Source organism: Corvus moneduloides, chromosome Z (assembly GCF_009650955.1).
Source record: "Corvus moneduloides isolate bCorMon1 chromosome Z, bCorMon1.pri, whole genome shotgun sequence".
Classification (NCBI taxonomy): domain Eukaryota; kingdom Metazoa; phylum Chordata; class Aves; order Passeriformes; family Corvidae; genus Corvus; species Corvus moneduloides.
The window spans coordinates 11,064,529-11,079,547 of NC_045511.1; the positions used below are offsets into that span (position 1 = coordinate 11,064,529).

The 15,019-nt window shown below is 40.8% G+C and overlaps 1 protein-coding gene across 1 annotated transcript in view; it reads left to right on the top strand.

The window, feature by feature from the left end:
• The first annotated feature begins 128 nt into the window (after positions 1-128).
• PLCXD3 (phosphatidylinositol specific phospholipase C X domain containing 3) overlaps positions 129-15,019 on the top strand; it is an 89,194-nt gene continuing 74,303 nt past the window's right edge. Inside the window, exon 1 of the mRNA XM_032097222.1 lies at positions 129-321. Coding sequence (XP_031953113.1) covers positions 219-321 — 103 coding nt within the window. The 5' untranslated portion in view covers positions 129-218. The remainder of the gene's footprint in view (positions 322-15,019) is intronic.

Here is a 15,019-nt window from a genome sequence, read left to right on the forward strand (position 1 = left end):
CGGGCCGAGCCCGCCGCTGCCGTCCGGCCGCCCAGCGCCCGGTACCGGCCCCGAGGGCTCTCACGCCGCGCCGCGGGGAGGCGGCGGGGGCTCGGCGGGGCGGGGGGAGGCGGTGCCAGGCGGGCGGGGCCCGGGCTCGGCGGGGCTGTGGCAGTGGCAGTGGCCGGGACTGGGCGAGTTGGAGCGAGAGGCGGCGGTGGCACAGCTGCGGCGCCAGCATGGCTTCGTCGCAGGGGAAGAACGAGCTGCTCTTCGCCGACTGGATGGCAGCGCTTCCCGGCAGCCTGCACAGCACCCCGCTCACCAACCTGGCCATCCCCGGTGGGTGCTCCCGGCTCCCCGCCCCGCGGCCGCCCTGCGCCGGGAAGGGGAAGCGCTCGGCGCGGTTCAGTGCTCCACGCCGCTGGGGAGGCGGCGCGCCCCGGCCGTGCTGCCACGGGGCTCCGCGGAGATCTCTACCGCGCTGCCGCGGGGCTCCGTGCTCGTCCTTTGCCGCGCTGCCGTGCGCTGCCTGTGCGAGGGGGGTGGGAGCGAGCCGGGCAGGTACGGACACAGGCGCCGGCGGGACGCGGCTCCCGCAGCCCCGCGCTCTGAGCGGCTGGGGGCGGCGGGTGCGGAGTGCGTGGCTGTACCTGGTGTCGGGGTGAGAAGGGGGCCTGTTCCTTCCTCTACCGCCGAATTGGCCGATCAGTAAACCTCCCCTGACTTAAATGCCACATACTGCCCTTTTCCCCGTAAAGTTGTGCGGCGAGGTCGGTCGGAGCGGGAACGGACGCAGGGCTGCGGCTGCGGGAGGGGAGGCAGGCTGCGGCAGTGTGCGGCTTCGTGTCATGTCGCTGTCAGAAAACGCTCGATCTCAACACAATTTTAAATAAGATCAGGGATGGCAGGTGATGATGCTCAGACTATGAACTCTTTCCTGCCCTCTCAGCATTTCTTTTTTTTTTTTAAGATATTAACTACGGTTGTAGACTTAGGCAAAACACATGTTAGAATGCAAACCAGTAATTAATTCAGATGATCTCTGGTTTGAGGGAGCACCTCAAGGTTTTGCAAGACCTCTTTACCAGCATCCTTCCTCTCTGAGGTGTCTTACTGGAATGAGGTTTTGGAGATGCTGAAGCTCTACTGTCTTTTAAGCTTCTTATGAGAACGTTCACTTCTTGCAAGTTTTGTGTAGTAGCTGCTCATGTTACACCAGTTTTTACAACGCTAAAGATACTTTAAGACAATGTAGCTGATATTTGCAAAAATGTGTTTTCTACAGTTGCATTTAGACACAGGTGTGCCCTTCTAAAATTGCCTCTTAGTTTCTTGCAGTTCACACAAGCTGTGTCTAGCATTTTACTTGCTACACGGAGTGCTGCTGTTGGTTGAATAAACCCTGTATAAAATTCTGTCCCTCCAAGGCATAGGAACCCAGCATCTGCAATTGTTACATCAAATTCTATTGGATCAAAATCTTTTAGTTTTAATAACTTTTCATTAGCCCACACACTGCAGAATGCTCTTATGGAATATTGGCACGATGAGAAATGAATCTCTTTCAGATGCATGGTGGCTTTTCAGGTTAAATGTATTGTTTTAGAGACTTTTTCCTGGTTTGAGGAGATATGATGAAACATAACTTGCTTCCAGATGCAAAAATTGCCTTTTTAATGCATCACCATTAAGTGGCTTCCTCTGCTGAAGGAAGCGTCAGGAGGCTGTTACAGGTACATCCATCTCACCAAGATCTCTCAGTTACTTTCTCACAGCCTCTTTCTAAAAACTGTGCACAGTTTTTTGCAGTGGACATTTCTCAGAGCTTTCACAGTAATAATACAACCTTTCACACCTTGTTAACATGTTTAAATTAAAAACAAACAGACCAACATAGAGCAGGCTGGGCCAGTTAATCCTAATATAGCATTATGCAGTGGGCAACTTCTGCAGGCTGTAAGTGCAGAGACTGATCCCACGGCAGCACGATTTTGTTCATGTAACAGCCACACACACAGTCTTGCCTTTGGTGAAATTAGCAGAAAAACTTACATGATTTGAGCGGCATAGTGTTAAGACCTTTGAAAATGGTCCTTCTATTAGTGTAAATTGACACAGACCTCTTACCTACCTGTCTCACTTTTTAAATGCCAGGTTTGGCAAGTAGAGTCTTATGGGGAGGGTGGCAATATAGCCCATATGAATTTGTCAGCTAGGGAGCATGGCACACAGATTATAGGTAGCAGTGCAGTTTAAATACTACCTTTTAACATCATTATTATTATTATTATTTTAACATTATTATTATGTTCAGCATACAATGTAGACATACACAATATTAGGTACAAGGGCTAACATGGGATTGATTTAATCCTTTAAGAAGAAATAACCTTTCAGACATTCATAATATTTATTTGAAAGTTTTCTCCCATATGTCTACAGGTGAGCATCAATGATGTGTGCATCATAGCTGTTAACATATAACTAGAATTCAAGAGGTTAATGCAAGGACTGTGTGTAATCCAAACCTTCATGTGTCAAATCTTCATAGTTTTAACTTGTGAATTTTTCACTGTTTTTGAAGCTAGTGTTTAACTACTAATGTATTCATAGAAATACTGTCATATCATGTGAACAGCATTTTATTTACATTGCCTTTTATTTCTCTTTACCAGAAGAAGTTAACAGTGCATTCTTTATTTTTTTTTTCCAGCAGGATTTAAACTTCCCTTGCACAGTAGGAATACTGATTTTGACCTTAATTCAGCTGGATGAAATTCAGTTCTGGAGCCAGAGCTAACAGTCAGTCCAATGCTAATGTTGAAGAAAACAAACTCTTAGCTTGAAAATGTTAGAATGAATTTTCCTTTACAAAGGGTGATCCACTGTATTAGGGGGGAAAAGTTTTATTAGAAATCATCAGTACATTTCTCATTGTCTAGAAGGAATGCTTGGAACTGAGGTGATACTCTCTGTTGTCTTTGCACAGATATGCTTGTATCATTGTAACTGTTGCAAAGAGAAGCAAAAACCCCCATAATATTCTGTCATGACTGTATTTAAACAATATTGTTGAAGGAATGTTCTGTTCATAATATTTTTTAAAACATTGATCACACCCTTTTATTGTTCAGTTGCTAAGCTTATGCAGGTACAAATTTATACTACTTACCACCCCTTATACTTTCGTAAATAACAAATCTGTGCTGGATTTTGCTAGTATTTCAGTTAAGTTCTTCTACTCATTTCATTCTCCACAGTTCAAGCTAGGTCCTTTTGTTTTCCCAACTTCAGGAACCCGCTAGATGAGACAGAAATCTCTAATATAACACGTGCCAGCTTTGTCTGTCAGAAACTTTTCCATTTGAATTTCTTCCAAATATGAGGATGATGCATATTCTATGAGGTTTTCTTCTTTCTTTGAGCTGACTGTGTCTGTGTTCTCTATGCTGCAGGTTTTCCTCAAGTGATAATAGTAGCAAATAACACCATACACTTTTTGGAAATAAAATAATCTGTTAGTTTCCAGAAAATGCCACACATATTTAATCTTCTATTGCTATGACAATTAGAATAATTAAAGGATATATTCTTAGGACTTTGGGCCAAGGTGTATGTCTTCTAGTGTTTGCAAACTGCCTCTTATGTTAAAGGATCTGCCTGGCTAGACTCTCAACTGTTTGGCTAATAAAAGATGGAGGACTGTGGATTCTGGTCTTTGCAGGGGGGATGTCTTTCAGTAGTTGGTAAAATGGGCTTTGTCGGTGCCTGTGACACTTTGACCAAGATAAGAAATAGGTTTTCGTAGATACTGCATGTTTATAGGACTGAAATCTTTGTGCCCCCAAGTTCTGCCCCCAGGTTGAGGCTAAAAGGTGAGGTATGGAGAACCTGTGTATTCTGCTGTGTCAATGCACTCTCCTAATCTGAGCTGAGCATATCAGTTACATGCAGTGCAGTAAATAGACATCAGTAGGCAGTATTTCCTTATGAATTGTTCCACTTACTGGTCAATAAACTTTCTTATTGACAGTCTTTAAATATATGTCTAGTTTAATATCAGAGTTTTTGTACAAATAATTTGTGTAATCTTTGTTGCCTTTTCTCCTGGTGCTAATATTCCAAGATTCTGAGAAGTCCATAAGAATAATTTATGATGGAAAAGAGTGTTTTCTCCCTCAAGTAATTCATCCCTCAACCAAAACTGGTGCTAGCCTGAGATCAGACATATGAGCAGTCTTGATGCATGCTAGGGACATGTCTGCCCTACATATAGTGTAGTTAAAATCTTCTAAATGGATTAAAGACCCAGAATATCTCTTGAGTGCATAACTTTGAAGAGCTGTGATGCTTCAGGCATTTGTTTCATAGGAGAGTTTCTGATATCCTTGTGCAGGTGCGACCTCTGACTTCAGCAGATGTTCTTGTCGCTCAAGGGTGCAAGATGAACAGTACAATTTTCACGAAAATTATTTGCACAGGACCTCATTGGCTTTCGTTGTTTTTCAGATGAGTTTTGGGGGTTTTTTTGCATTTTGACATATGAAGTTCTTTGTCCATCAGCTGGAAAGCAATTTCTAGACATAGCAGAACTACCTTGGTTCATCTTTAAGAAGCAGTTGTCAAGTGAAAATTTTAACATTATCTCTCTTTAGAAGGAGACTTTGAGGCTTGACATTTGTATTTCCCACTATCATCACACTTTGAAAAGAAAGAGCAAGACCTCATAGGGAGTTACTTTACAAAGAGGAGGATGTGTTTTAGTGTCAAATGTCAAAGATGTATTGGGATATTGAACATGGTATGGAGAGACTTGGGAAAAGCAAGTTAATGCAGTTGGAATATTTTAGCCATTTTTGTGAATGATAGCACTGCTGCATTACCATAACAGCTCTGTTTCAAATATTTTAACTTCCACTGTAATAGCTTGCAAATGTTCAAGTGATAATTTTGTTTCTTGGACAGGCATGTCTCATTTTCAGCCCCATGGGGAAATTCTTTCATCTTAAAAAAGGCTAGAAGTTCTTCCTTGTTGGTTATGCAGATGCACAGCATTTTCACTGTTTAAATGTTCTTAGGAAACTCTTTAATTTTGAGCTTGAATAGCCAATGATTTGGACTTGGTTTAAGAGTGAAGGGTGATTGTCTTTGAGAAGTGGGACCTCTTTCACCCTTGTCTTTCTGCTAGCGGTCAGCAGAATACCTCTGCTTCACTTGCCTGGGTCTAATTCTGTACAAAATTAGCTTTGCCTAGAACTGTAAACGAATGATGCAGGTAAACTTATAAATAAAACTATAATGCAAGTTGCCCATTAGCTTTTGACATGTGTATGTACCTAGGAGAGTTCTTTCTTTTTCCGCTGTGCCTTCCATTCCATTTTCAGTGTTCTTCTACCAGAAATAAGTACCTTATGCTTTCTTTTCTGATCAGAAAATGAGCAAATATCCTTATAACTGACCTTCTTTTAGGATAGCTCTTTTTAAATTTGTTGATGGTCTTCTTTTTTACATCAATCACTTTTATCCACAAAACAGTTTCTCACTGGCGTTGCACATGCTAATGTGTCATTTTCAACCCCTTCAGAAACATTTCTGTGTGATACAGTTTCCTGTGGCATTTGCCATTAATTTCTCCTGCTGTGACACGTTTCTAGCACACACAAAATAAAACTGTTTGGTTACTCACACTGCCGTAAAAATCAAACAGGTCAAGCCCTTCGGTTACTTGCCCATCTGCTACCAGAGGTAATTCGAAACTGCCTTTGCTTGGTTTCCCAACAGGGGCTGTTTATTAATCCAGCAGTCTCTGTCCACTGTATCTCCCGTGGCTCAGTTCCAGCAGAACTGCCTTCTCCGACCTGCCTTGCATCCTGCCACTGTGGCAGGTGTGGCAGAGGGAACAGCTTTGTTGCCATCTGGAATTATTTCTGTCTTTCCAACTCAATGAACTGCTGGGTTTTTTTCTCTCATCTGAACATTTCTTGACTGTTCTGTGTATCCAAACTGCCCTTACCTTCTGACAGTCTCTAACTTTGTGCTTGGTGTGTGTTTTATGTTTGGTAACTTCCTACAGTTCTTACTATAGTGCAACTTGAACTCCTGTCTTTCACGCAGAATGGATCTTCCTTTGAAGATGCTCAACTGTGAGACACACTCAACTGTGTAAGTAGTTTAAAATGCAGGTCCCAAGTAGACAGAGTTATGCAGACTGCAACTTTAAGTCCCTAAGAGTGCTATGCAATCTCTTCTACAGTTCTGTATAGAAAAAAAAATGAAAATGTTCACTACTTTTTTAGAAATTAATTGTATATAATTTATAAATACCATTCAGATTTAGTAGACAGATTTGTGTTTAATTGCTCTACTCCTCAAAGAGCAGCCAGTTCCAGGGAAAATGACTTTCGTTCCCATTTTGTCCTTTCTTCAAAGCAGGTTCGAATTATAGGTGCTTAATTTGTGAACATACCTCCTTGTGCAATCTCTACAGTATAGCCCATGGGACACTGCAAGCAGTATAATTGGGAAGAAATGTGGTTCAAAACTTGAAGTTTTGGATTTTAATCTAAACTTTTGCAAAGTTGAATGGTTTTTCATTTGACCTACTGTAGCAAACCTTGGTTTAATCTTTTCCATTATTTTTAACAGCTATATAATGTCAGCTAATAACTGTACAGAAAGGCTGAAATATATTATTTCATTTTAGAATGTCCAGGTTTCTATTTTTCTGTCTATTTTAATACCATCTCAGTTTTCACCATAATCTAATTTGAAACAAATTGCTAAAACAGTTTTCAGATGCTTTGCTGTCCTTTAAAATGTCTCTGTTCATATTAAATAAAGTTCCTCTAATCTCTTACCTGGTTAGCTCACATACCTCATGCTTAAATACTTAGTGTTTCAACTGAGAAAATAAAATACTGCAGAATAGCTGAAAAAAGATAGAGGATGGAAAGAAGAAATGGATTTCCGTTGTTGTGGTTCCAGGCTTTGCTCTCCTCTGTGTGTGTCACTTAGAATGTTTCAGATGATTAGAGATACATGACACGTGCTGCTGCCATCAAGGCAAAAACCTATCCATGAAGTCTGCTGGATTATGAACTTTGCTTGTAATTTAAAAAAGCCCAGATAAAGGGCACTGAACTAATGTAGCCTTCAATAAATTCTGTAGCCTTTTTTTTTTTAACAAAACAAACTCCAGTGAGATGAATACTATACTTCATGCTTTACCTTGTTGTCATGCTATCATCCATAGTGTTTTTGTGTTTGAATAGAAGATTTTTAAAAATCCTATTAAACATTTGGCTTTTATTTATACATTGGCAGACATGCAGCTTGGTTTTATAATTATGAAAGATTACCAAACTGTGATTTAAGTTAGAGTGGGAAAAATGTAGAATAGATGAATTATGTGTAGTGCTGTGCAATCAAATTGATGCTTTAGAGCTTCCAAGGTTATTAGTTTGTTAGTTTTGCTAAATCCTTCTGTTAGAACTTGAACCTTCAAAATACACCCTTCAAAAACACATGCTTCAGGCTAGTCTGGGTGTTCACACCAAAACCAAATGGCATGTTTGTACATCTCCTGAACCACCATGTGACTGGAACTGTCTTCTGCTATTTCACTCAGATGCCTGCCATTAAAAGGTGAAAGAGAAATGGAAAAGTTTGACACATTTTCATTAACTGTGAAGCTGCTGAATGATCTTAAGACAGCTGCTAGAAATCTCTGCCATGTTTTCTGATTTGTAAACTGGGTCTGGTAATCTCAAGGAGACCACTGATGCGGAGGCTGGCCTTGCTCTTAGGAGGAGAGCTGGGTTAGGAAGTCTGCTCAGTGAGTTACGGAAGATTTCACTGACCCCTGGACTGTGCTTTGGAAGAAAAGGTGCTGTTTTACACTTCTCAAGCTCTAAAAGCTTTTGGTGGAGTATTGCTTTCCATCCATTGTGAATGCTACCCAAAAGTTGCTTTGTCAACTGAGAAGTTTGAGCAGGTACTCATTCTAGGTGCTAGAACAGGAATTGCAGGAGATTTGCTATTTTGGGATTAGTCTTCTTTCTTTCTGTTGAAACCCTAAAATTTTGCAAGACTGTTCTAATTGCATAGATCATGTTCACAAATACTGTATCAGAAGCCATGCAAACTGGGGTAGTGGTGTCCCTTCTGTTTCATTTGTGAGGATGCATGTTCCCATCATGTGATCCAAAAATTTGAGACGCTTGGATGGGTTCCCTCAGACTTGAAGTGCCAGCATCTCCAGAGGGGCTCATCTGTGTGTGGTGGCCAGATCAGGAGATCACTTTGCAGCTCCTGCAGGAGGCACGTGCCAGTTGCTTTTTCCATTGCTGGAAAGCAATGAAGGCTGTGTTGGCACTCTGCATGGCACTGCAGTAGCCCAGAATCATTCACTGGGGTAAACAGGGATTGGATGAACCTGGTTTTGAACAGCAATCCTGCAGTCACTCCAAGCCACAAAAAGGAGGAGGAGGGTATTGATTGGAAGAGGCAAAAATCTAGCTTGGACACTGAGTAGTGGATGTTGTCATTGTTTGTATTCATCTGTATCCTCAGTGCACTAAAAAAAAACCCTTTTAGGGGGGTTGCATTAGTATGTTTTTCGTATAGAAAAGACTTGTATGTTTAAATTCAGAACACCTATACCATGTATGTATATCCACATGCATGTGTATCCAAATCTGGAATTGTCTGTTTTGGGCCATGTTTGTGTATTTGTTTGTTTGTTTTGTTTTGTTTTGTTTTGTTTTTAATTCTTCAACTTCTATAGTTCCACCTTGTATAGTTCTCTCACCATTTCCATGGTTAAAGCAAAACTTTGCCAGTAGTAGGGAAATATTCAGTTTTGATGAACTGAAATCTGCAAAGCATTGCTCAGTGGGAGTTCCGGCTTCCTCTGCTTCTGGTGCAAAATGGACAGCCGTTCTTTCAAGTGGAGAGATTACCTCAAAACAGCTGCTGTCCAGGATGGGAATGGGGAACACATGTCTAGACATGCTTCAAGGCTTATCTAGGAGTGCAGGCTCTTGCTGTGAGAGGGAGCTGGACGCATGCTGCTAGCCAAGTGTTATTTAGTGCATGTGCCTAGTGAGTATTTTGAGAAACATTTTATAAGTTGACAATACATAAGGAGAAAACAAGCCAGCTTCAGTAATTTTTGGATGTAGCTGTATTATAGGGGAAACAAGCCAAGGGGCACTGTGAAGGACATGTACAGCACACGTACAAATGAATGCTGTTGCTTCTAGTGTGCATGAGGCAGGATTTCCTTTAGAAATTGTAGTGTGAAATATGGAGAAAACTGGGATTTCTAAGACCAGTTTTAATGAACTGGCTGGGAATGCTTCAGACTCTTCTCTCTGAAAATAGAGTATGAACCAATAAAATGAACACTGACTTCTTTGAGAGCTTAGGATGATGTGCTGGTGGTACTGCAAAGAAATGATTGGCTTTTGTGCCATTGTGTATTTGGCCCTGCCACATCCTCCTGCCCTGCAGGGGTCAGAACAAGTCACTGTAGAGTTGGGTGGTCTGGTCCATGTTAGGATTTCAGTTCCTAGCTGCTTGTTAATATGCTTTGTACCACAGAATTCTTACAGTTTCCTTGGAGGCTGCATCCTTCACAAAACCAAAAGTAATCTCTGCTATTGGAAAGTGACTTCAGTTTGCAGGCAAGCCCTGTTTGTACCTGGATAAATAAACACAAAGAGGATTGAAACAGGGTTAAATTCGGTGATGTGAAGGTGGAGGTCTAGGGCCAGGGGGAGAAGTGTTGTGCTGAAGGGCGATCAATGGTGCAGTTAGTTCAGTGCCCTAGCTCCGGTGTCATCTCTGATCTGTATCATGGAAAAGGCTCAAGGACAAGGTGAGAATAAATGAATATTCCCCCCTATGTGTATACATTTACTCTTCTGGCCTGTGTAGTTTTCAGAACTGGATTTTATCTTTATTTGGCATTGCTTTGCCAGATGTACTAAGAGAGACAACATTTCTTAATCTTCAAACCATCTACCCTAGGCTGTGAATTAGCTTGAATTTTCCCATGGAGAAGGAAGATGATGGTGTTTTGTTGTCATTTTTAGGTTTAATTAATTGTTTTTGTATTTCAGAAGGTATTCAGAAGTGCTGATAAAGAAACTAAATTCCTTGAAAGCAGCTTCTCCAGGTCAAGTGAGAGATAATACCTTTTCATTTTGAAATTGCTATTGTCTACAATAGCATGCTGTTCCTGCAATGCAGAAGCCAAGAAGCAAAATGCAATCCCTTTTACATCTCACTTTCCATCAGGTGTTACTTCAGCTCTGTCTTAAGTGTGGGATACAGGCCAGAAATAGTTAGGGGGTTTATAAAACCAATAGAGACATGGAGAAGTATTCTATGTGGAAATCGCATTTGAAAGTAAGTAGGGACAGGCTAACAGACCTGGCTTTCTGCCTGCTACATTAAAACAGTGCTTACAAGTTACTATGTAAGACAAAGTAATGTGTTTTAAAAATTCACTCCAACTTACAGGCAAACCAGGAAAGATCCAGGAGGAGAGAAGGGAAATACTATGTTTAAAGTGAACTTTTTTCCCTAAGTTCTACTAAGTTCATTGTTCTGGTGGGTTCTTTTCCTCTAGTTTGGTTCTCAGCAGTTTATTGGATAACAGGATTTACTCAGTGAGAGGAGAAATTTTAACAGGAATCTAAGTAAGTCTGGTTTCCCACTGCCATATACCATGTGTAAATGCAGATCTGTATGAAATGTCACTAAATCAGAGCAGGAATGGTATTTTTACTTTGTACACTATTCAGGGTGGAATTGAATCTCCCTCAGTTAGCTCTTGATGAATAAATTGCTCTGAGCAGCTGAAGAAAGCAATGCGGACTAGATGATGAACTTAAGCATGGCCCTCTAAACCACCCAATGTAATGCATTTGTCAGAAAGAAGAGTACCAGTTTATGTTGCTTATAGTTTTTAAGTGAACCATGATTAAATAGCTACATGAAAGAAAAAATAATCTATCTTCAGAGTGAAAAAACCACAAGCTTTATAGTTCAGCTTTATCCAAAAATTCCATTGTCTTTGCTTATGACCTAAATATAAATCAGGGAACAACAAGAGAAAAGCAGGTTCTGGGATTTTACCTATTGCATTGCAAAATCAGCTGACATATACACTGTGGTGACTAATGGTGCTATATCAGGCCCTTGTGTACAGAAGAGGAGGAAATAGCATATAGTCTAATTGATTATTTTGAGACTGAAATACCACTAAGTAATATTTTGGGTTTTATCTGTACTGTAATGGTGTTTGAGCTAGGAGGCCTTTCACAGACTTGCTCCTTTTTACGGTAGAAAATACTGTGTATTTACATTTATTTAATAAACATTTATGTAATAACACTCTTTAATATTTAGCCCAAAGTATTTCAAAAACAAGCTAGCTTATTTTCGAAGTCTTAACATATCTTTTAAGATATCTTTTAATTGAAGTCTGGAGAACTCTTGGAACAAGAGTAGGTAAAGGTTAAATTTCTGGGTTTTGTCTCCCAATGCAGATGTAGTGATTTTTTTTCCTGGAATTATTATGGAATTGAGATAGACATTGAAATAGAAAATACTCTTCAAGAAAGGGCTTTAAAATTTGGGTTATTTGAGGCTGTGTATAGTTGTTCCATAACAGCAGTATTGGTCTGTTTTCTGAAGCCCTGGATCACCAAGGCTCATCATGTTTCTTTTGAACAGCTTCTTCCAAAAGACCAGTCCTCTTGCTTTGGTCTCTGATCTAGGCTGGATTTTCATGTTGTATTGCTGTGTGATGGCTTGAAAACATTAGTTTAAGTTATGCTGGGGAGAACAGAAGAGTAGCTGTCAAAAACACTGCATGGATTTCTGTACTGCACTGAAGGTAAGGACTTACAGAGTTTTTGATACCTGGACTGGGCACAGAGAAGAGTAGTAGAGCTGAAGATCCTTGAGACATCACAGTGCAAGTGGCCAGACATGGTGACTTCGACATTAGGCCAGGTGAGTAGACACAGCTCTATACCAGCATGTAAAAACACTGGTTACTGGTGGTGTGGCTGGTCCAGGACAGGGCTTCTGACTTCTGGCTTTTGCTGATGCTTGAGCCAAAGACATAGGCTTAAAGCTTGTCTGAAAGAAATGGTCAGAGCATGGAAAGTGTGTGCATGATTTAACCATCTCCATAGCCTCCATACTAAACACAAATTATAAAGGATTTATTTTCTGTATTATGACAGGATGTTTTCCATGTTTCATTGACAGGAAAACTAAATTACTTGATTAAAATGGGGGATGCTGAGGCAGGAATAGAAAATGAACCTGTGTTATATAGATCTTAATTTAGTGACTTGACCTTTAAACCATGCATTTTCCTAAGCATAGAGGAGAAAGAGGATATCCAAAGCTTCTCAAGACAGCAGACACATCTGATTTTTATGCCTTGTACATGAGATTAGTGTGCTTTGCACTATGACATAGCAGCAAGGAAAGGAAGCATTTTTCACAGGAAAGCAGCATGTGTTCATCAAATGTGATGGCATACAGAGCACTGCATTGCATTGCCCGCCTCTGAAGTGGTCTCTGAAAAGAAGGACCAGTCAGAGGTGAGACCAGGCTGTAAGCGGTTTGGCAGATCTCCATGGGTTAGAGGGTGAGCTGCAGGAGATAAGGTTTCTGGCTTCACTTGAAAAGCAAATAAAGGGTTACAGCAGCTCCAGCCAAATGGGATGTTTGCAAGCTCTGCAGAGAAAGGGAGGCCAGTTAGCAGCACATTCTGAATTACATTAAGGGTGCATGTGGTGTCTTGGAGTTCTATGCAAACACTGCCTCAGCACTGCACTGGATGTTCCCTAGTGCCATCCGGCAGCACTTCTTCCCCTTTCAGTCTGGGAACCACAGACAGCTGGTTTTATCTGTGTCCTTCAGTCACCCGTGCAAAGAACCAAAGTGTGGGATTGTTTCCTGATGTGAAGGTTATTAAGCAAGTTGCATATTGCTGTAAACTTTAATGTATTCTGGTGGGGAGAGAGGCAAGGTGTGAGCACTTGGAAGCCTCATAAGCATTGCCTGAAAGCATGAAGGCACCAGTAGTTTCATCCGTGCTCCCAAAATGATGCAAGAGAGAGAATAAAGTTAAAAAAAAAAAGGAAATAAATATTCTGAAGGCTGGAGGATTGTAGATGAGGCATTTAGGTTACTACTCTAAATCCCTGCCTGGAGACTACAGGGTGAGCACTGCCAGATTTAGCTTCATCTCTTTGCAAAGCATTGCTTCAGAAAGCATCTAGAGCATAGCCCAGGAGTCTTTTGTTGGTGGGTTTTGCTTTGAAGACTTCAGCAAAAGTTAAAGAAAATGTGTGCTCAGAAAGAGGGGACACAGGTATTAATTACACTGCTGTTGGGGAAAATAAGTGAAATTTACGGTAACAGGGCCCACATTTTACTGCTAAATAACAGGATATACCCAGGCATTTCACCAGCTGCTAAGTTTTTTGTGGGCTCTGAAAAGACTATTTTACTTCTGCTGTTCTCATGTGTGTTCCAAAGACATGCATTGCTGCAGTGCCCTTATCTAGTAAATTTTGTACTCAGGACCCCTGTTTGGAGAGAACTGTCTGTATACCATTGCTGCCCAGGCCTTTCTTTAAAAAATATGAGTGTGAGAGAATTTGCTGTGAAGTTTTAGTAAAGTGAGTGATAAATCATGCAGGTAAAAGGTTTCTGCAAGCTCACAGCAGAATGGGGCTGTGTTCTGACAATTTGGTGCTGTGATCAAGCAATATTGCAGTATTGAAATGTTTCATGAGTGCCAAGCTAGGATATTTAAAATGAAAACTGTTGACAAAATTTTTTTATAGTTTGAAATTTTTTATAGTTTGAATTTAAACCAAGCTATCAAATTACTGAAGCCCTAAAATGATGTTTGCCAGGAGGCCTATGCCTGCTGTTACATACTTCTTGCTGCTCTTCTTGGCAGTGAATTCATGATTACTTTTAAAAAAATACGCTTCAAGGAATTTCTTTGGGGATGAAGGGTGGGGCTGATTAACGACTTTGTCAAAACAACAGGTTAAAATTTCTTTATAGTTGTCCTGTTATGTATGATACTTGCTAAAAAATCCAAAATAAATCTTGGTAGCAGTGTTTGAATCCAGTCAATCTGAATGGCTTGCTGGTGAAGGCAGCACTGAACTCGTAAAACTGGGTAGTGAACAGGTTGCTTCTTCATTGCTACCATGTTTGGGTCCTGTTTCATTTAAAATTTAATATTTTAATTTTTAAATTAATATTTCACCAACAACCTAGATGAGAACAAGCTCATTATTGAAATAATACCAATATAAAGAAGCACATGAAAACAGTGGCCTGTATTGCATCACAGAGAAATGAACTTGATTTGGATAAAAATAAACTGAAAGTCAGGGGTTCTTTCTAGAAGGAGGATTTAAAACATGTTAAATCCAGGAAGAGACTTGGAGGGTGGCAGAGGCTGGGATTCTGACAGGTGAGGCAGCTGGGAAGATATCACCACTGCTGGTGATTTCTGAGCCACATGCTCAGAAATGTGATGTTTAACATAGAGGTGGTGGATCTGGTGTTGCTGCAAATGAGATATGGTATTCACAGAATAAGCTGGGTTGGAAGGGACTTGCCAGGCCCTGCACAGGACCATCTCTAGGAATCACACGTTACACTGCGTGTGGATAACGTCAGATGGATTCCAGGAGCACCGGTCATTGTCTGTTGCAGCTGATGCACCTCTCTGCTGCAGGTTGGCAGCATGTTGGTGAGGGATTACTTGTGAGGGAACTCTCCACAAAACACTTCCAGAGACTTCTTAAGCAATGAAAAATGTTCATCCATTCCTCAATGGTTTCTCTTGAATTGAGATTATGTTCTGGCAGAAAGCATTTAGAAGAAGTAGTTTAGAGAGTAGCAATTAAAATGCATTTATATTTCTTCATCAGGGACAAGTTTGGAAGGGTAGTGTAAATTTAGTTTGCTGCTAATC